This window comes from Aegilops tauschii, chromosome 2, assembly GCF_002575655.3.
Source record: "Aegilops tauschii subsp. strangulata cultivar AL8/78 chromosome 2, Aet v6.0, whole genome shotgun sequence".
Lineage (NCBI taxonomy): Eukaryota > Viridiplantae > Streptophyta > Magnoliopsida > Poales > Poaceae > Aegilops > Aegilops tauschii.
This window is the reverse complement of record NC_053036.3, coordinates 22,990,093-23,012,677: the sequence shown is the minus strand read 5'-3', so window position 1 is coordinate 23,012,677 and position 22,585 is coordinate 22,990,093. Positions and strand designations below refer to the sequence as shown.

The window sequence follows — 22,585 nt, the reverse complement described above, 5'->3', positions numbered from 1 at the left end:
CTAAAAAATTGAACAAATTTTGAAAACATGAACATATTTTAAGCCCGAACAAAATTTCGGAATTGCAAACATGTTAGTAATTTACAAAAAAAATGAAGGTACGAGCATTTTTTGGAAAAAAAAGTGAACATCTTCGAATTTAGAAACAGTTTGGAAACAAAAATTTTACTTTCTGAACATTTTTGAAGAATAAGAAATTCTTTTGAAATTCTGAACAATTTTCCGAGATTTGAACAGAAGAAAAATTGAAAAAGGAACATTTTTCGAAATTTTGAAAAATTCAAAAAATTTCTTGAATTTTTTTAGAAATAAAAAATTATGAGGAAAGAAAAGAAACATAAAAAACTTGAAACATTTGGCCAGTCCAGTCGGGGGCTCCCTGTGTGAAGCCCTAACTATATTTCGCAGTGGGCCGCACATAAGATTTTTCCCTGTATCACGGCCGTGTCAACGGTCAACGCACCGTGCGCTACTGCGTGCCTATATAAACACGTCGAACGCACAGAGAGCTCCTAGAGGCGCCCAACCAGCAAGCCGACGTTTGCTCCGATGGAAGGGGAGACTGCCACGTTGATGGCGCGCCGCGGCAGCATCTACGGCAAAGATGGCGAGGAGGAGAAGCTGCCGACGTACGACGCCGGGGGCGGCAATCGCCACGCGGCGGCCGAGGAGGTGGACGCACGCGGTGGCCGCGAGCTCATGGAGCGGGTGTTCAAGGCCGTGGACGACGACGGCGAGAGGTTCCTCCGCCGGCTCAGGGACCGCCTCGATCGGTAAGCCCAGCACCGCTACACTCGTAAATCGATCAATCTTAGCGTTTAACCATGCATGCACAAGAAGCAGCAGGAGAAAGCCGACCTGTTTCCTTCCTGTTTGAGCCGTACGTAGCTTGAGATCATCTGACACAGTGGTTTGGATGCAGGGTGGGCATGGAGCTTCCGCAGATCGAGGTGCGGTATGAGCACCTCTCCGTGGAGGCGGACGTCCACGTCGGCAAGCGCGCGCTGCCGACGCTCATCAACGCTGCCATCAACACACTCGAGGTATGTATATCAGTTCAAAGATTGGCATATGAAGTTACTCTCTCGATAAGTAGTGATCTAAACCATCTTATACTAGTTTACTGAGGAAGTAGAAGAGAAGAACTTGAAATAAGCCGATTGGCATCTCCATCCTATTCTTTCTTTCTACTCTCTACGTTTCAAAATAAGTGTCTTAACTTTGTTCTAATTTAGTCCAAAGTTATACTAAAATTGAGACATTTATTTTGAGACGAAGGGAGTATTTTTCATCGCGAGGAGTAAAGCATAGGATAGTTAAGCAATCCCTGTGCCCATTTTTCTTCAATCCGATGTGGAATATTCAGGCTGTCATTGATTTTTACAGAAAATTTCGTAGAAAACAGATGACATTTCTCATTGAACAAGACATCCATTTTCTTTTTCCTTTCTTTCAGGCTCTCATAAAAAAAAGTTTACTCAAAAAAGGAGAGAGCCAATTTCGTGGACACAAATACAAATACAAATAATCGTAAATAGCGATAGGTGTGTGCGAGTGTAGGTGGCAAAAAGGTGACACGATAGCCAACCTCGTTTATTCCTTTTGGTACCGGCCGGCCACATATTAGTGTGCTCCGCCACTCAAGTAAATGAACTCCCAGTCAAACCGGAAAGGACGTGACTCCCACGAGAATCCAATGAAACCAACTTAGAGCATAGTTAATAACATCTTTTTTTTTGCGGGAGTAGTTAATAACATCGACTGTTGGCTATAAGGAGATGTGACCTCACTTGAAGGCTTCATAAAAAACACTCATACTACATGCATAAGCTCACTCCATGAGCAATCAGGGGGTGCAAACAGAGCCCGCTTCACTCTCGCTCTTCTCTTCTCTTCTCACTCCTCCAAGTAGAATTTTAATGACATGGCAAGTCTTATAGCCCGCTGACTAGATCTTATTAGACTTGCACTTACAATGAAAACTTTGTGGAAACCACAATTGAAAATTCCTAAAAATTATATAAAAAATATACTAGGGTACATTGAAAGGGGCGGTGTTCTATCAGCGTGTGAAATTTCAAAGTTCAAACACAAAATCATATACGAGGTAGAATAATCCTGGTGTTTCCAGTCATGTGCCAATGTTGATCATCTCTCCCTGTACGCCTAAGGCCTTGTACAAAGCAACGTGCTTAAAAAATAAATTAGATTTTCTTTAGAAACCGATGCTTATTTATAGGGTATAGACGTTTAATTAGACACCTCTCTCTCTCTCTCTCTCTCTCTCTCTCTCTCTTATTGAACTAGAGTTAGTAGTCGCAATGGCTAGTACCGCGAGCGAATCTGCCGTTGGTCGTGGGTTTGATTCCTAGCTAGCGTGCTCATTCTTTTTATTTTTCACCGCACGCTACCGCATATGGGCCGGCCCAGGCGAGTAATTTCTCACGTTTGTGCAAGGCTAGCCCCAATGTGCATGGGTTACGGGCCAGGATAAGCAAGATGTCAGGCTGGTTTGGGCTTCCCTGGACGGGAAACAAACTGTTTCCAAGGAGGCTCTAGCGCAACACCCTATGCCTCATTACGCATGTCAAATACTCAAGTTGCTTGTTGAGTGCACGTAACTGTTAATTACGGAGCCAATGGCTGGAGTACTCGACCATTTTTCTCTTGTATTTTCAGATTTAAAATATATGTACAAACTTAGCATTAGACAGGTACTGTATTTTGCTATCTCTTTAGTGGCGAGATCCTATTTGACGCTCGTGAGCGCCAGAAAGTCATGGTTTCGATGAAGCTCGGCCTCCCGACGCCCCAGTTTGGGCTGGCCCACGGTCGCTTCGCTGTTTCTTCTCTTTTATTTTATTTTCCACTTTTTTCCTTTTTATTTTGTCTGTATTATACAAAGTTCATTGCGTGTTACAAAATGTTCATCCAATGTTTACGGTACATTACAAAAAGTTAACCATGAATTATAAAAATGTTCATCGTATATTAGGAAGTGTTAAATGAATAACAATAATACAAATGTTCACTGTGTTTTTGATTAGTTCAGCGTATATTTCACAAATGTTCACTGTGTATTCATAAGATGTTCAACCTGTATTCCAAAATAATCAATGCATATTAAAAAATTATTCAATGTATATATTTATATTGTTACAAAAATGTTCATCGTATAATACAAAAGAATTCAGCATGCATTATTAAAATGTTCATACTACGTTAAAAAATGTTAAGTGTGTATTTTCAAAGAATGTTCACCTATATAAAAACAAATTAGAGTACAGAATTTTTTTGAAAAATAAAAGGTGCCCAAATTAAATACCAAGGAAGAAAAAAATGACCAAAGAGGGTGCTACAGTAATCCAACTGCTACAGGCATGTACATGTGTCTACTGTAACCGTCTTCTACAGTCCAGTAACGTAATGCTAGTTTGCCCAGCCCAACATGCTCGATTGTGTGTGTTGCCTCTGCTGTTTGACGCTTGCGGGCGTCGAACAGGGGCATTTCCTGTACGGCGCATGTGGCGCCCGTTATAGGCTTAACTGACATTTTTTTTCAAATTCAACGAACTTTCTTCCAAAATGAATTGTACTTTTTTCAATTTGGTGACCTTTCAAAAAAAAGATGAAAATTTTCAAATTCAATTATTTTTTTAATTGCAATGCATTTTTCCAAAATCTTTGATGAACCTTTTCGAAGTTTGTGAACATATTTTGCCGTCTACATTTTTTTTATTTTTTGCCTTTTCTCTCTTTTTGAATTTTTTCATTTCCCCAAAAGTCTACGGTTGATTGGTTAGCTGGTCAACCATGACCGGTCAACGCGATCGAGCGATCAGGGAAACCAGTCGAATGTTGGCCTTCTTCTCGGGCGCCGAAGGCGCCCTATAGGAGATCCCTCGAAAAGGACGTCTCTCTATAGTGCAAACCATGATACAAGCTTTGTTAGCCCGTTCAACTCAAACATGCACGGTTTTCTCTCTATTTTGTTCTTTTTGGTCCAGAAAAGCCCAACTTTCCGAAACCACTCGAGAGGGCCGAACCAGAGAGAAAAGTCATGAAGCCGCCCGCTGGAGACGAGTATATACCTCGTCTGCAGTGCCAAGGACATATCACATATAGCGTACGGGTACTTGGCCTGAGGTAACATCCACCACCTCGGCTAAACCTAAGCAAAAGAAAAAGAGCTCAATCCTTCCAACGCACAAGCCGCATTGTTTTTCCCTATTTGTTCAGTGCCAGATGTTGGTTTTGCTTTTCTGTTTTCCCTTTTCTTACTTCTATATTATGAAAATATTTCATTATACATAAATTTTATTACTTAGTTTTTAAAAATGTTTGTGGACTGTAAAATTTTAAGAAAATAATTGTAATATTGAAAAAAAATATTGTGGCATTCAAAGACTTCCAGAAGATTTTAAATAATGTTCATGAATATATAAAAGAAATTGTGAAATTTGACGAAATTTTTTGAACCATCCAAGAAAATGTTTCTCTCATTTAAAAAAAGTTCACATAGTCGAAAAAAAGTTCATAAATTTTATAATTTTATAAAATGTAAAAACAATTGCATACTTTGTCGAAAAAATGTTTGTACCAATTAAAAAAATTCACATAACTAAATGTAAGTTCAGGACATTTTAGAAAAATAGTTATGAAATGTAAAATATTGTTCACGTAATTTGTCAAAAAGTTCATAACATATAGAAAAATATTGGTGCCACTTAAAAATTGTTCATAAAACACTGAAGAAATGTTTTTGCACGTTGTCCAAAAAATTGTTGATGCCATTTTTTAAAATGTTCAACCTGTGTTTAAGAATGTTCAATATGTATTCGACAAATGTTCAGTGTACATTCTACAAACATTCAACATGTATTCCGATAAATATTCAACATGATTTTGAAAAGTATCTGAAAAATGTTTAACATGTATACGAAAAATATTTAGTGTGTATTTAAACTAGTTGACATGTATGTGAAAAGCCAAAAAAAAATGATAAAGAACAAAATACATGAAATGTATAAAAAAGGAAAAAAGCAAAGGAAAAAAGAAAGACAAAAAACCCGGACCGAACCTTCCTAAAACCGTTTGGAAGGTTCCCGAGGCCACCTTTTATAACATGGCTGGAAACGTTGTTGGGCCGGCATAGTAGGACATAGTAGCTAGAAAAGCTTGTGGTTGTGCGATGTGTTGTTTTATCTTGTAGTAGGCAAGATATATCATCCACGCGGATCCGTTGGCCGCCTCCTTTGCCGTCTTCGGCAGCGGTGGTGGTGCAGCGGGCTTGGACCGCCATACTCTTGGGTCCCATGCATTAGCCCACAATGTCCCTACATCGTTGTATCGTGCTGTAGCTTCTTGGACTCACCATTTTCTGTTATATGTCCCCGCGCCATTGCTCCATTCACCGTACACGTCGCTAGTCATGCAACATGCTAAAATTTATGTCTTCACACGAATTCATAAAAAAGCTGAATGTAGTGTGTAAATTCGCAAGACTAGCGACATCTTTTTGGAAACACCTATAATATATTTATACTCACACAAATTATAGGTAAACTGTTTTGAATTTTAGATCCAAAGAAATACAAAGTAAATCGCACAACTAAGAATTACGGTGGTGTCTCTTGTGGACATCTTCTCCGGAGTATCAACGTTTTCAAAGCGAAAAACTCTCAAGATTTCCGTAAAAAGACATCAATCAGTTCGGAGCAGCGATGATCCCATTTTTCTCCCACATGAACTTGATTACAAACAAGCAATAAGGTTTCTAAAACGGCCTTGATTTGCATATCCAAAAAGACGGGAAGACGTAAGAGATAAACGGACTTGGGCCGGAGATAATCCCATAGAAGTATAGGTCGTTGGGTCACAAAATATTCACATAGTGTCAAGGTAAGATTTCAATTTTACAAAGAATCAAACCAACAAAAACAGCAAGGCACAATAACATAAACTTATTTTTTTCGAGAGCATGCAATATATTGTGCCTTAGATTTATAGAAGGTAGAGGGTAAATTACAAGAATAGAGGCAAGCTCCCACCACATAGCGGTGAGTAGCGAACACCACTCCAACTCAAACGGAAACAAGACAACTTCAACATGAAAGGGCATGTCCTAAGGTGATCAACAAAGCCACGTCTCGACCAACGTCAGTCACCTCCAAAGAGCAACAACTCCAAGCGAACTCTCCTTGTCGACGCACCAACCACCCTTGTTTGCCGAAAAGATTTGGCAGGTGGGTGGCGGGACTCAGACAACCTCAAGAAAGTCATCGTCTTGGACTCACCCGCGACGGCACACATAGTGCCCTTGACAAACAATCCAGAACCGCGGCGGAGACCAGCAGAACCGCTCTACCTCCATAACATAAACTCATCATATCAGAAAATGAGGACAAAAACGTCTCTACCTCAATGGCACCGCCAAAGAAAGACTTAGAGTAACTTTGTTCATTAAAAAAACACCATGACACACAAGATGTCGACAAACACAAAACTCTTACCACCACCAGCCACCTACCTCTTAGTGCCAAGATGGCAACTAGAAGCAAGGGGACCGGAAGTATCTCCGACCGCGGCGGTTGTGCCCACCGCACCCTGAAACCCTAACTCTATCTAAATAGGCTCGCTACTACTTCAAAAAGACCACCTACTTGGTGTAACTTGCTGCTTGTCATATATGTCTCAAATTCACTACCCTTGATGCTTTATTACAGGGGCTCATAAGCATATTTGGTTTGTCAAACAAAAGGAGGATTGAGATACTCAAAGATGTCAGTGGCATTCTCAAGCCATCAAGGTAATTAACTGTTCTTGCCAAAAATCGATTGAGGATATTAGTACTAATTTACACTTATACATGGAAAATGTTTTATCTTTTTTCAAACAAGACAAGTCTCGTTTGTGAATCACATACTAAAATAATCTAACATCAGTCAAGATACACTTTCCTGAAGAGCTATATCTTCTTATTGCTGTCAATGTAGTTACTTTAACTCTTATATTTCAAAAAACTACACCATTGCCATTGTTCTTCTGAGCTATGTATTGAATTAAACTACTTATGATAGGTTGACACTTCTTCTTGGACCCCCGACATCAGGGAAAAGCACACTTATGCAAGCACTAACTGGGAAGCCTGATAAAAATCTCAAGGTTGCATTTTTTCAAGAATTAAAAAACCATCGTTTGATTATGTGTGCTTGTTGGATGCTAAATCACCTAATGACCACAGGTATCTGGCAATATCACATATTGTGGTCATGACTTCTCAGAGTTCTATCCCGAGAGAACTAGTACATATGTCAGCCAGTATGATCTACACAATGGAGAGTTGACAGTTAGAGAGACATTGGACTTCTCTAGACTATGTCTAGGCACAGGTGTTAGACATGATACACTCTTAGAATTAGCAAGGAGGGAGAGGAATGCAGGCATTAAGCCTGACCCTGAGATTGATGCTTTCATGAAGGCAATTGCAGAACAAGGAAAGGACACTAATGTTATCACGGATCTTACTCTCAAGGTGAGGGTCTATTGTTTATTATCCTTTTAGAAGTTAAGAGTCAAGAGAACATGGTTTAGATAACTAGTTTGCCCATTTATTTCTTTTAACGTATGACAATGAGGTTGTGCAAGAATTTGGTTTTCTATTACTTCTCATAATTATGAGTGCACATGGATGTATCATTTTGACGTCCGTTTAAAAAGTTAACACTTCTATTCCTCATGCAAACTGAACCTCAAGTTTCTCAACAGGCATTCGTGATTCACTCTGATAATTGAGCATATAAAACTCTGCAGGTGCTTGGCCTTGACATTTGTGCTGATACTATTGTTGGAGATGAGATGAGAAGAGGAATTTCTGGCGGACAAAGAAAACGTGTAACAACTGGTATGCGTGCAATGATGCATATCATGTACATTAAAATATACATGAAAGGATTGGTCATTTTCTTCATGAAATTTTGTTTTCTCACTACATCTTGAATCCTAATAAGTATACTCCCTCCTTCCATATATATAGGGCCTAATACACCTTTCGAGGTAGCATTTGACCAATGATAAAATTATTAGTATATGAGATGTATGGAATAAAAATTATATCATTAGAAACTTGTTTCACATACGAATTCGATGGTATGCTTTGTGTAACATGCATGTCATATATCATTGTGCTAACCCGTGGTCAAAGGTAACCTCGAAAAATGTATTAGGCCCTATATAAGTGGAAGGAGGGAGTAACATATAAAGATGATACATAATTCACATGAATTTGCGGCCTAAATAGTTGTTATTCCTTTCAAATAGCTTATTTTCTTGTCTCCTATATAAGAGTTAGTAGTTTGCCATGTGAGATATAATTGCACATGATAAAACAGTGGATCTTAGTCTACCTCTTGCATTTCTCTCAGTACCTCTATCTACAAGGTGTCCGCGTCAGTAATTTCCCTTGTTAAATTATTGATAAATGTAATTTTCTCACAGATATTGTGCATGAAATAATTTATCACCTACATAAGGAATAATATATTCATTATTGACACATCAATAGTCCTAAGCTTGGGCTTTATTATTCCTTGTTACTCCAGGAGAGATGCTAATCGGACCTGCAAGAGCTTTGTTCATGGATGAAATATCTACAGGGCTTGATAGTTCTAGCACATTTCAGATTGTCAAATACATCAGACAGATGGTCCATGTGATGAATTATACAGTAATGATCTCTCTCCTCCAGCCTCCACCTGAGACATACAATCTATTCGATGACATCATTCTGCTCTCAGAAGGGTACTTAGTTTACAATGGACCACGAGAGAACATCCTCGAATTCTTTGAGAGTGCTGGTTTCCGATGTCCTGAACGGAAAGGAGTGGCCGACTTCCTTCAAGAGGTGACTTCCAGGAAAGATCAACAGCAATACTGGTGCTATGATTATGAGAATTATCGTTATGTCTCTGCCCTGGAGTTCTCTGAGCTTTTCAAGAGTTTCCATGCTGGAAAGAAGCTCCAGATAGAGCTTCAAATTCCTTATGACAAATCTAGAATACATCCTGCTGCATTGGCAATACAGAAGTATGGATTATCTAATTGGGAGTCCCTGATGACAGTGTTGTCAAGAGAGTGGTTGTTGATGAAGCGCAACTCCTTCCTATACACATTCAAGTCATTTCAATTGCTTGTCCTGGCAATCGTAACCATGACTGTGTTTCTCAGAACACAGATGCCTCACGAGAATTTTTCAGATACCGTCAAATTTAGTGGTGTTTTGACATCCTCTTTGATCACCATCATGTTCAACGGGTTTTCTGAGGTACAGATGACAATTAAAAAACTCCCAGTATTCTATAAACAAAGAGACTGCTTGTTCTTTCCAGCATGGACCTTTGGAGTTGCAAACATAATCTTAAAGCTTCCTTTTTCGCTCATGGAAACATCAGTTTGGACAATTGCTACATATTATGTGATAGGTTACGCACCTGCTCCAGCAAGGTATCTGCTTTTGTTTCTTTCCAAAAGTTTTCATTTTAATAATTTATTATTAGTATAATTTACCATATTAACTTTCATTTGATGTTTTCTTTGGTCTAATTTTTTTAGGTTCTTTAGTGCATTGCTAGTATACTTTTGCACGCACCAGATGGTTGTGGCTCTGTTCCGGCTACTAGGTGCAGTTTTACAAACGATGGTTGTAGCCAATACATTTGGAATGCTTGTGATGCTACTGGTTTGCTTGTTCGGAGGATTTGTCATCCCCAGGCGTATGTTCTTTTGCCCAACGAGTTATCTAGCTAGTTATTGTGTTAAGCGCAGAACAACTACTGTTGAGGTTTTTGTTTTATTTCCTATGAAGGTTCCGGTGTGATTTACTGGGTTTCTTGATATGTATTTATATGCACAGATGATATCAAACCCTGGTGGATCTGGGCGTACTGGATATCTCCCATGATGTATAGCAACAATGCTATATCAGTCAATGAATTCCTTGACAGTAGGTGGGCTATTGTAAGTTTTTTTGTCACCACACTGTTCTTTTTCTTGTTTTACTTATATCAACTACAGGCAAGAGGACAAACCATTGTTCATATTATAAATATTTTTGATAGATATTGTTTGTTAACATAAAAGAATCTAGAACATCTCATGAGTTTTTCACCTCTACTTTATAGGATGTTTATACACCTAAAAAATAAAAATAACATATCTGGAACTTATAGCACTTGTTTAATTGCAGCCAAATGTTGAGAGAAACATTGGTGCACTGACAGTAGGAAAGGCTTATCTCAAATCCAAAGGCTACTTTACGGGTGAATGGGGGTATTGGCTTTCCATTGGAGCTATGATAGGATTTATGATTCTCTTTAACATTCTCTACATTTGTGCTCTTACATTTCTGAAATGTAAGCACTTCCCCTTTCCTTCATATTTTCCTGGTATTTACACTTGTTTGATACCCACTTATATAATATTTTCCATACAGCCCCTAACAGTTCAAAGGGTGTGGTTTCTGATGGTGACACTGAAAATATGTTGAAAAAAGGATCAACAAATCAAAAACAGATGGACCAGGTTAACTATGGTATGGTAGTAGCATATATGCTTCTCATAAATTATCTTTAATCCAAATTGGTTATCAAATCTTCGCTTTTCTCAAACTGTTGATGTCATTTTTTTCAACAAGGTTCCATTTGAATGGTAGTTCTATGGTATGCTTTGTGGAAAGGGAACATCATTTCTTATCCTACATTCCAAATGGGCCACAAATAATATAGATAGATTCATCATCCATATATACAGCTCACACTGTCATACTATGTATCATGAAGCATAAAATTTTCTTCACAGTACTTTTCATCTATCTACCATCTCATTATTTATCCTCTGACCTCATCATCATGTTAGGAATAGAAGAAGCAACGGACAGAAAAACTGAGACAGGCATGGTATTGCCATTCCAACCTCTTTCACTTTCTTTCAACCACATGAACTACTATGTCGACATGCCCGCTGTAAGTTTATATTGTAAAAAGATGTTCCAATTTTTTTAGTAACCAACTAGCGCAAAGTTGATAAGACACATCATAGTTGGACTAGAAATTAGCCTGCCTGTCTTCATCTTGTATAGAAAGATATATGCATCTTTGTCTAGCATGTACATTACCTCTTGATCAGTGTTAACTAAGAACACCTGCAATATCATATCATTACCTAAATGTAGTTTCAGGTATGGGTGTGTCTAGGACTTAGTCAACTAAGACTTCACGAAGTCTCAGTTGACTTACGTCACATATTGTTGATTTGGCCCATTTTTCCTCTGTGGTTAGTGGGTTCTAATTTTCCCTTGTTATGGGATGAGTTTTGGGCTTTTCTTTGTTTGTTTTTGTTTTGTTTGGGCTATTCGTTTTTTTGTCAAGGAAGAAAAGCCACACCGTAGAACAGACACAACCAACGACAAGAAATCCTTTCGTTTCCTGCTACTTGTTCGTTTCTTCTTCTTTTTGTCAAAAAGAGCCACATTAAAATTGTTGCATGCACAAGTAGCTTGGTCTCTGTGTGTGCGCATTTTGACTGAAGTTGGGTTCAGTTGGTGAAACCCCACGGACATGTCTAGTTCACACTCTCACTGGTGTGTGCTGTCAATGTACTCCAAAAATACTTTCAGTACAATTGAGGAGAATGTGCTCCATAAGCTCTTCTTACAAAATCAGTTATTCAATTATAACAAATACAGAGGTGCTCGAAACCTGACAATGGCTACTTCAAAAAAAATTACTGACCACATTTCTAGTGACCTGAGAATAAAGATAAGAGAAAAAAATGAAAAGAAGATGCAAAAAACAGGCTTAAATATGAGAAACAAAGATAATACCTCTATAAACAAATATAACACATTTTAGGTCACTATTTTATTTAAAAAAAATAAAAATGAAAAAAACTCTATATTGCACTCAGGTATGACTCCTTAATTCATTCATGGCTAACTTGATGTGTATGGGAGGAAACTTGAACTCTTAATTTAATTTAAATAATAAGGAAATCCATTTTTCTGAAACAAGAATTGAAGGCCTCCATGAGAAAAAAACTATTAAAATTGTTATTTTGTTGTCCCCCGACAAAACAAAGTGTAGTTACACCCATGTTGGAAGACATGTAGTTGCAGTCGAGGGGAGACACTCTTGCAGTTGAATGCCTAGTGTATAAAGTAGCAACTGCCCCGCCTCTCCCGCTGCTCCTTTGAAAAAAACAAAGTCCAGTTGCAATGAGGGCAACACTTATAGTTGCATTCCTAGTGTACACATGCAACTACCTTGCGCCCATCTCCCGCCGACCTCCGACAAAACAAAGTTTAGTTGCATCCCTGTTGAAAAAACAAGCAGTTATATCCCAGTTCGATGCTCACAATTGCATGTCAATTGCCCACCTCTCCCTGTTGCCCCCTCCGACAAAGCAAAGTCCAGTTGCATCCGTGTTGGAAGACATGCAGTCACTGTCGAGAGCGATACTTGCAGTTGCATGCCTACTATACACATGCAACTGCCCCCTTCGACAAAACAAAGTCCAATTGCAATCATGTTGTAAGACATGCAATTGCAGTCACGGGCGACACTTGCATCCGTATCGGAAGACATGCAGTTGCATTCAGGGGCAACGCTTGTAGCTGCAAGTCTAACACATGCAACTACCCCTGGCTCTCCCATCACCCCCACAAACAAAACAAAGTCCGGTTGCATCGTGACATGCAGTTGCAGTCGGGGGCGATGCTTGCAGTCGCATGCCTAGTACACACATGAAACTACCCCAAGCTCTCCCCTAATACGAAAAAATTTAGTCGCGTATGTGTTGGAAGACATGCAGTTGCCAATCGAGGGCAACACTTGTAGTTGCATGCTAGTGTATACACATGGAACTCCTCCATGTCGCCTCTTCGGCCGCCCCTTTGACAAAACAAAGTTTAGTTGCATCGTGATGGAAGAAATGCACTTGCAGTTGGGTGCCTAGTGGCAAACATGCCACAAAACATCACTTGCGGTTGTGTTGAAGACATGCAACTATAGTTAGGGCTCACACGTGCAATTGCATGCATAGTGGAGACATGCAACTCCCCCCCACACGCAAATAACTATGTTGCAGTCGTGTTAAAGACATGCAATTGAAACCGGGTGCGGCCCTTGCAGTTGCGAGCCTAGGCACAGACATGCAACTGCCCTCACCGCACCTAACCTAGACAAACACCACTAAATTACTGTCATGTGGAAGACATGCAGTTGCAATCGGGGGCGACACTTGCATTTGCATGCCTAGTAGTAGGCATGTAACTCACTCCCCACTCCCCACAAACACAACTAAGTTGCAGTAGTTGCAGTCGGGCATGATCGTTGCAGCTGCGAGCCTAGGCACAGGTATGCAACTTCCTTCATCGCACCCAACCCTAACAAACACGAATAAATTACAGTCGCGTTGAGGACACACAGTTGCAATCGGGGGAGACACTTGCATTTGCGTGCCTAGTGCAGACATGCACCCCCTGCCCCCAAAGAAACATCACTAAGTTGGAGTCGTGTTAAATACATGTAGTTGCAGTTGGGGTGACACTTGCAGTTGCGTGCATAGTGGTAGGCATGCAACTGCCCCCTCCCAACAAAATAACACAGAGTTGTATTCGCGTTGAAAGACATGTACTTGCAGTCGGGGACAACACTTGAAGTTGCATGCCTAGTGGCAAGCATGCAACTGGGACTCCTTCAGACAAAACACCACTGAGTTGCAGTTGCAGCCGGGTGCAACACTTGTAGTTGCATGCCTAAAAACATACCACTGAGTTGCAGTCGCGTTGAAGACAAGCAGTTAAACTCAGATGCAACACTTGCATTTGCATGCATATTGATAGACATGGAACTGCCCCCTCTCCAACAAAACACTACTGAGTCGCATTCACGTTTTGAAGACATGTGGTTGCAGTCCCCCCCTCCACCCGACAAACCATCACTAAGTTGTGGTCAAATTGAAGAAAAAAGAAAAAACACCATCATCGGCACCTCCCCCTTCTCCCGGCCATTGGCAGCTCCATCAATTACGACACTCACTCCCCTCCCCCCTCTTCTTGTAGGCACATTCTTCCCCTTACAGTTGCATGCGGGGTGAAACATGTGCTATTGCACATGCAACTAGGTGAAAAAATTGCCAAAAAAAGATTACAAGAAAGAGCCCAATCCCAAAGCAAAAAGGTAGAAAAAAGAAAAGAAAATTAGAAAAGGGAAAGGGGAAAACAAAAACAAAAATGAAACTATGAATTAATTTTTTTATTTAATAAGAAAATAAAAATAATAATGAATTTGGTTGCACACATACAGAGACATGCAACTACATGCATCCGGCTGAGTGCAAGCAGATCATTCAGTTGCACACATACAATGAACATGCAATTACATGTGACCAACAGATGGGCAAAATGAATTAAATCTAAAACAAGATAATAAAAAACATACCTACCAGCCCGCCCATGCATCTAGCGCCTCCAAACCTAAGTTGCATGTGCATTGTGTATCTTGCAAAGTGTGCATGCAATTGCGTCTGGGGACAGACATACAATTGAATGATGAGTTTGAAAAAACACCCTTCATTAGAAAAAAGAAAAAGAATAAAACCCAAAAATATAGACTAAATTTTAAAATATAAATAGAAAATAAAAATATAGAAAAAGAAAAATTGAAAACTAAAACAGTGAACAAAAATACACACATTATAGAAAAAAACAAGGCGGTCTCCTCCTAATTTCTTCATATTGCCGTACAGTCCAAATGTCTTCGACAAGGACAACCGGAAAGGAAAAAAAAGGCCATAGCTGAAAAAACAAAAGAAAAAAAATACAATGACATGACGGCCAGAGAGCTTGGTATAAGAAAGAAAAGCTCGATGAACTCGACTGGTTCGCACCAGCTCCTGTACGCGCTCCGCACATAACGAAAACGAGACTCTACCTCAATTAGCATGAATCTGAACACATATTTATCCAATGGCCTAAACACGTGACTGAGACTTCGCTAAATCTCAGTCGACTAAGATTTAGCACAACCGTTTAGGTATAGGAGAGAGAAGAATCAAGGATTTTTTTCTTTTGTCCAAAAGCATATCTAAACTGGTTACCTATATTTCATCCCATTGCTTCTACCTCTACCAATTGTGCAAATACACTCCAAAAAAACTCTACAACACATCAACCACCAATGATTCTAAAAGTTCGCAAAAAATCAATGATTCAAACATTTTCCATCACGCACCAGGCACCACACATTTTCGAACATAATTTATGAATTTTAAAGTTTTATTCAAATCCAAATTCAAACATAAATCATAGTGCATTGTCAATATAAATCATACATGGTCTCGTCAAGCAAACAAGAAGGAAACATCAAACAAGCATGAAGCATTCTCGCAAACAACAACAGCAACAACAACAACAACAACAACAACAACAACAACAACAACAACAACAACAACAACAACAACAACAACAACAACAACAACAACAACAACAACAACAACAACAACAACAAAGCCTTTAGTCCCAAACAAGTTGGGGTAGGCTAGAGGTGAAAGCATTCTCGCAAAAAAAGGAAGCATGAAGCAAAGATCACTCAGGATGGCCATGGTTTGGCCACAACTCCTCCACAAGATCATCTCCTTATAGAATCTAGTTGGGCCACGCACAATAGCAAATCTAGATTGCAACACACTGAATATGTGCTCCACATCTTTCCTGGCACCTCTTTGAGCCCTCCCAATGTGAGTTTCACAAAACGCTTCAATCACTGCCCGACGTGGAGGGATGGCGGGTGGTCATGGAGGGCAGCGCTGTTCTCCTGTAGGCAAGGGCCGCCGGCGGCCCAGGTGGTGGCAGCAAGGTCGCGTGGCCGAGGTGCTAGGGCGAGGCAGGGAGAGTTTCATGTGGCCCGATTTGCTTTTAGGCTACAGCTCTGTGGATACCCATAGATGCGTACGAGGAGAGAGAACATAGGCTTTAGCCCCCAAAAATTAGGGAAAGTTCACATGATGGGTATGTTGTTGGAGCACGTTTTCAGCCCATTTTTTTAAAAAAAAATTGGGATAGGTGAGGGCTTTTAGCAATATTATTGGAGATGCTCTAAATTAGTAATTATAATGCTTTTTCAGATAATGTAGTTGAGACATGAATAAAATTTGTATATTGCTATGTAGGAAATGAAGTCACGGGGATTCATGGAAAGCCGACTCCAACTACTATCTGATATTTGTGGTGCATTCAGACCTGGTGTTCTGACTGCCTTAGTTGGGGTTAGTGGAGCTGGAAAGACCACTCTAATGGATGTACTGGCAGGTAGAAAGACAAGTGGAACCATTGAGGGGGATATCAGGCTTTCTGGCTACCCTAAAATACAAGAAACTTTTGCCCGTATCAGTGGTTATTGTGAGCAAACTGATATCCATTCACCAAATGTTACCGTGTATGAGTCTCTCATTTATTCTGCTTGGCTGCGCCTCTCCCCAGAAGTGAATGAGAATACCAGAAAGGTTTGTGCTCTATTTCTTAGTTTGGTTGCTTCCACATGCATGAACTCTTGCTTGATGCTACTCGAGCAAATCGCAGTGTTATCAACTGTAGAATTGTGTGTATGCGTGTGTTGTCCGTTAAGCACTAAGTGACACCATGCTTGTTGATGCATAATTATTTTGTTAATGTGCTTATTGAATGGACAGAATAACATATTTATTTTTTTGTTAAAGAAGAATTAGGTCCCTGACTTAGAAACTACATATTGAACACAGAGCCTCAATTTAGAATTTACTGATACATTCTGTAAAGGTTGTCTAACGCCAGATGATCCTGGGATAAAATGGATTGTTTATTTGGTATTTCGACATGTTTGATATACAATACGGTCAGAATTACAAGTGACACCCATAGTTTTATATAGCGGGCCTATCCCTCTTAGCGGCGGAACTCTTCTAAACGCTATAGCACGCTGTAGTGGTGCTACAACGCGCTATTTAAAATGTTTGCTCATGTGTTTGGACACAAGTCGCTTAGCACAGGACTATCGCGGAGCTATAGCGCGCTATTTAAAATCATTATTTTTTATCACGTTGTTATCACAACATTGTTAGTTTTATTTGAGTTACTACGCTTGGGCCCTGCTTAGCATTCATGATGCTGAGAATGTATATTTCATATCTTGGGAGTTGAAAGAATTAACTATTTCTGACAAACTTGATTTTGTTGTAGGCATTTGTGGAGCAAGTGATGGCTCTTGTTGAGCTTGACGTAATGCGGGATGCTATGGTTGGTCTACATGGTGTCAGCGGGTTATCAACTGAACAAAGGAAAAGGCTGACAATTGCCGTTGAACTTGTTTCAAATCCTTCAATTATCTTCATGGACGAACCAACATCTGGCCTGGATGCTAGAGCTGCAGCTATTGTTATGCGCACTGTGCAAAACACAGTTAACACAGGACGAACTGTGGTGTGCACTATCCATCAACCCAGTATTGATATCTTCGAGTCTTTTGATGAGGTTCTTGCAACAATGTTAATGTTATCTCTTATCTGGTCTGATTTTTGTCTCACGTGTTTAACTCTTGTATCTAACTGAAGAGGTTCTATTTTTCAGCTTCTATTGATGAAGAGGGGAGGACGGGTAACATATGCTGGCAAGCTTGGTCGGCATTCTAACATACTAGTTAAATACTTTGAGGTAAATAGTAAAGCGCAAAATTTAAGACTACTACAAGATACCACTAAAAGAAATAAGGAAATAAGAAAACAATTTAAATGGTTAAATTACTGCTCTGGAATATTCAATTGACCAATTAATTTACTATAACACACTCTATTTTTCTTTGCCAAATAAGCCTAATTCATTTTTTATTTTTGCAAAAGGAGGTTAAGACCTCGGCCTCTGCATCAATTGATGCATACGGCCATCTTTATTTATTATTTAACATAGGTCTAACAAGAACATACATCAAGCAACCCGAAGCCACCACTCACACCTACAAAACTCGATTAGATGGAGTGCTCTCACTCCCCATATCTAAAATCGGCGTCGTCGCCGATCCATCCACATAACGTATCGGAACCCACAGCCGGTGCAGCAGACCTAAAGCGTACACCACATGCACACGTTTTAGACACCGCCATCATCATTGAACCGCTGACCCATCTTCAGGAGAGAGATCTGCATCATCCTTGCCAGTCCGTCCATCCGTCGACGCCACCACGACACCCAACGACGCCACCGCCCCACGCTCGTCCGTCCAGATGCAAAGATTCTGGAAGGTATGTCGTGTGTAGCACCTGCCGACAAGGTATGACACAGCGTAGCACCTGTAGGCCAGACATGACTTGACATCTCCACCGAAAGCTCCGTGCAAGACGAAACCGCTCCACCTCCTGCCTCTGTCTTCCAGCTCTGCTCCACAAACAATGCACCCAAGAGAGAAAACGACACCGCAGTACCGCCATTGTCCGATCTGGAATACCAGATCCTAGGGTTTCCCCCGGAGCAGCACGAGTGGGTCGACAGTAGTTACACGACGATGCCTTCATCAAGGTAACGGCGCAGAATGCCGCCATCGCCTGCCATCAGCTCGGTTTTCACCGGCAACTATATGTCTTCCCGACTCGCACCCGGAACTAGATGGCGTATCTCGAGATCTGACCATTCAGCCTCAGGCCGACCACCTCCGACGAAGGAGATGGCCACCACCGCCAGCGGCACCGGCCAGATCAGATCTGACCGGAGGCGCCGATGACCAGTCAACCATGGCCACATCCTCTCCTGATCCGCCCTCCCCACGAAGCCGCCGGTGCAGCGCCAATCCGCCGGGAAAGACGAAGACCGAAGGGCGATCTCGCGCTGCCGGTCCCTCCAGACCGCGGGGCTGCAGCCTAGATCCCTGCCATCCCCATCACCGGCGGCGCCCGGGCTTAGCCGGCGCACGTCTCTGGGGATAACGAGGTGGAGAAGAGGAGGGAGGGGGAGGCGGCCGGGGCTCTGGGGTTGGGCCCTTAATCGCCCTGGAGGGAGCGTTACGAGGGAGCCCTGGGAGCGCTAGGGAGCCTAATCGGTCATGGTAACCAAGTTCTAATATGAGCACAGCTGAATTTAGTTAGCATTCCAGAACTAGTGTGGGTCGATGTGGTTATTCTGGGAAAAAAAATCATGAGATTAGTATGAAAATATGCCAATCGTTCGAAGCTATTTTAAGCCATTTCTCATAGTTCACAGCGATGCAATAATAGAAGATGTAGATAAATTTGCTTTCCATGGCTGTATATACTATATGCGCGCCAACTACATGGGGTACATTGTAATTCAAAGTTGATACAATTTTGGCCCTCGGGTGGATTCTTGATCATCCCTTTACAACTTTAGGAGAGCTCTTTCAATGGAAGTTTCATATACCACTTCAGCAGTTACCTAGATCTGAGATATAATTATTTTTCATTTGTGAAGATATACCATGTTTAATATGCAAATAAGAGGAACTTATTTAAGACAATGGTGGTTAATTCTAATGTGTAGTATCTTAATTCAGGCGATTCCAGGTGTTCCAAAAATAGAAGAAGGATACAACCCAGCTACATGGATGCTCGAAGTTACCTCTCCTCTAGCCGAGGCCCGCCTGAATGTAGACTTTGCTGAAATTTATGCGAATTCTGCATTTTACCGGTAAATATATTAGATATGCAATTCTATTAACAGTTTCTTACTGCAATTATCTTACATCGATGGCATTTAAACTGTGAATTGTGAATGCTCAGACAAACAAAACATATTCCCCTTTTTATGCTCTTAAATTTATTTTCATAAATATGTGCAGGAACAATCAAGTCCTTATAAAGGAGATGAGCGTTCAACAGCCAGGCAGCCAGGATATGTCATTTCCTATAAAATATTCGCAGAATTTCCCGAATCAGTGCATGGCAAATGCTTGGAAGCAATTTAGATCCTACTGGAAGTTTCCACCCTATAACGCTATGCGATATCTGATGACGGTTCTCTATGCTGTTTTGTTTGGTACAGTCTTTTGGGGCAAGGGAAAGAATGTGTATGGTTCTACTTTGTACTCCAATTTATCCTCAAATTACATTCATTTATATGTTATAACTGCACCAAATTTGTGTCATGATGTTCGACCTGCTATGCTAATGCATCTTTTTTTATCTTCTGATTTACCATCTGCAGAGAGTCCGTGCAGGATATTTACAGTCTACTTGGAGCAATCTATGCTGCTGTTTTCTTCCTTGGAGCTTCTACTGTGTTCTCAGTTCTGCCAGTTGTGTCTACCGAGAGGACAGTTTTCTACCGTGAAAAGGCAGCAGGGATGTACTCTCCCCTGTCTTACGCATTTGCACAGGTAATTTTCTTATAGCTTCAGTAGTCACATATTAACTGAAACACTCCCTTCATACCATGTCTATGCAAAAATAGAAGATAGATGTATGGAGGAAGTAGTATCATGTGGATATACTTTAATCTTGTTCTAAGGAGAAGCACTTAACATCCAAGCTAAGATAAGGCCAACAAACTAAACAGCAGATCATCTTCATTTTCCTTTACAGTTCAGTGATGAAGGAAGAAAAACAAACGATTGAAATGAATACTGTTCTGCTGAAGGCAAGTAACTGAAATGTGTAAGCCAACTCATAATTTAATTGGATGTCATCATAAGCTGTATCTAAGTACTATTCACATAATTTTATTGGATGTCATCATAAGTATGTCCAAATGCATCAGCCACAAAAGTATGTCTAAGTAAAATCATTAAAACTACCTCAATTTTTAATTAGTCTGGCTTAGAAGTTCAGGGACAAGCAGGGTAAAAAAAATGGACTTTACTGACAGATCAGGTGGCAGGGGGTATAATATGGATTTCACCCATCTATTTAGCTTCTGAGATGGTGTTATATTTTGGAATATCCGCAGTCAAATATATGTTACTTCCTACGTTCACAAATATAAGATGTTTTGTATAACATACGGACTGAAATAAGTGAACAAACACACTAAAATGCTTCTATATACATTTGAATCAGAAAAAGGGTAAGGAATGCAATTTACAAATTCTTACGTGCACACAAAAGTAAGTACTCAAAACTTGTCTCCTGAAACTGAGTGGTGTTTGCAGGCACTTGTCGAGTTCGTGTACAGTGCAGCTCAGGGTGTTCTATATACCGTTCTCTTCTACGGCATGGTTGGCTTCGAGTGGAAGGCAGACAAGTTGCTCTACTTCACATTCTTTCTTGCCGCATGCTTCGTCTACATCACATTGTATGGCATGATGCTTATTGCATGCACTCCCTCCTACCTTCTCGCGACCGTTCTTGTTTCGTTCACTATAATGCAGTGGAACATTTTTGCTGGGTTCCTCATATCCCGACCGGTAGGTGCTTCAGCGAGCTCCGTTCTTACAGCACTTGCCTCTGGAAACTAACTATTCCAGGTTCTGAGCTTGTGATGCAGCACCTAAAACCTTTTCTCTCTGCAGATGATACCTGTTTGGTGGAGATGGTTCTACTGGGCTGACCCGGTTTCCTGGACCATCTACGGTGTCATCGCGTCGCAGTTTGGCGATGACGACCGCATTTTGACCGCCCCTGGCCAAACTGGTGGCGTGGTGGTGAAGGATTTCTTGAATGATAAGCTGGGCTACAGGCACGACTTCCTTGGGTACGTTGTGCTGGGGCATTTCGCCTTCATCCTTCTCTTCTTCTTCCTCTTCGCCTACGGCATCAAGAAGCTCAACTTCCAGAAACGGTAGGACGGTGACCACAGCCGGTGTGTGAATCCAAAGTCACCTCTTGTCCCGGCCGCCATTTTCCTTCTGGTGTGAAGTAATAAATGCAGTGTATACCATGCTCTGCGCTGCTGCGGAGATGTACTGAACTCGCTGGGAGCAGCTTGTAGTATTATATTGCACATATAAAATGTAATTTCTTCGTGTACGATATCATGATATCTTCTTTCTTAATAACATATTTTCCTTGTTTTTATTCTTTTCTGTTTACGCACTTCTTTATGTCCCGCTAAAAAATTACATTGACTTTACAATTTAGAAGAATTTATTTGGCATATCCATCCTCCTACTTCCTGCCGTGGAGGCGTGGATGAAGGGGCGTTGGCGAGGATATGACGAATGGAACCTCATATCCCCGGACCTGAAATGACGAGGGGAGAGTGCATATATACTTCGGGACCGAGATCAGCATCAATCATATGGTCATATCGCATACGGAATGTATCTCCAGCTGCTATAGCTAGCACTTCAGTGATCTAAATGCTTTTATATTTTTTTACAAAGTGAGTATGTGTACTTCATAACTACTTCATCTGTAAAGAAATATAAGAACATTTTGTTAAACCAGGCGCATTCTCTGTCACGTAGAGGATATATCTTGTGCATGAGATAAGTTCAGGAGGTAGTTCAGGCTAGATCTTCTTGTTGTAACTAAACCTATCTCCTCCCTTTTCTTTCTCTTCAAGATGTATCTTATCTCCTTGTAACCGAATGATGTATGCGCTGTCAGGGTTATT

General features: G+C 40.6%; 1 protein-coding gene across 1 annotated transcript; it reads left to right on the top strand.

Annotated features, from left to right (window-relative positions):
- The first annotated feature begins 520 nt into the window (after window positions 1-520).
- Window positions 521-22,046, top strand: LOC109753430 (ABC transporter G family member 43). Its single transcript, XM_020312329.4, has 20 exons — window positions 521-773; window positions 923-1,043; window positions 6,726-6,808; window positions 7,080-7,164; window positions 7,244-7,534; window positions 7,813-7,903; window positions 8,601-9,501; window positions 9,610-9,770; window positions 9,911-10,014; window positions 10,244-10,409; window positions 10,490-10,588; window positions 10,912-11,018; window positions 16,225-16,557; window positions 17,270-17,560; window positions 17,657-17,740; window positions 19,587-19,720; window positions 19,872-20,099; window positions 20,237-20,408; window positions 21,180-21,434; window positions 21,540-22,046. The coding sequence occupies exons 1-20, from the start codon at window positions 550-552 to the stop codon at window positions 21,810-21,812; spliced, it is 4,203 nt and encodes a 1,400-aa protein (XP_020167918.3). The 5' UTR covers window positions 521-549; the 3' UTR covers window positions 21,813-22,046.
- Window positions 22,047-22,585: the final 539 nt, after the last annotated feature.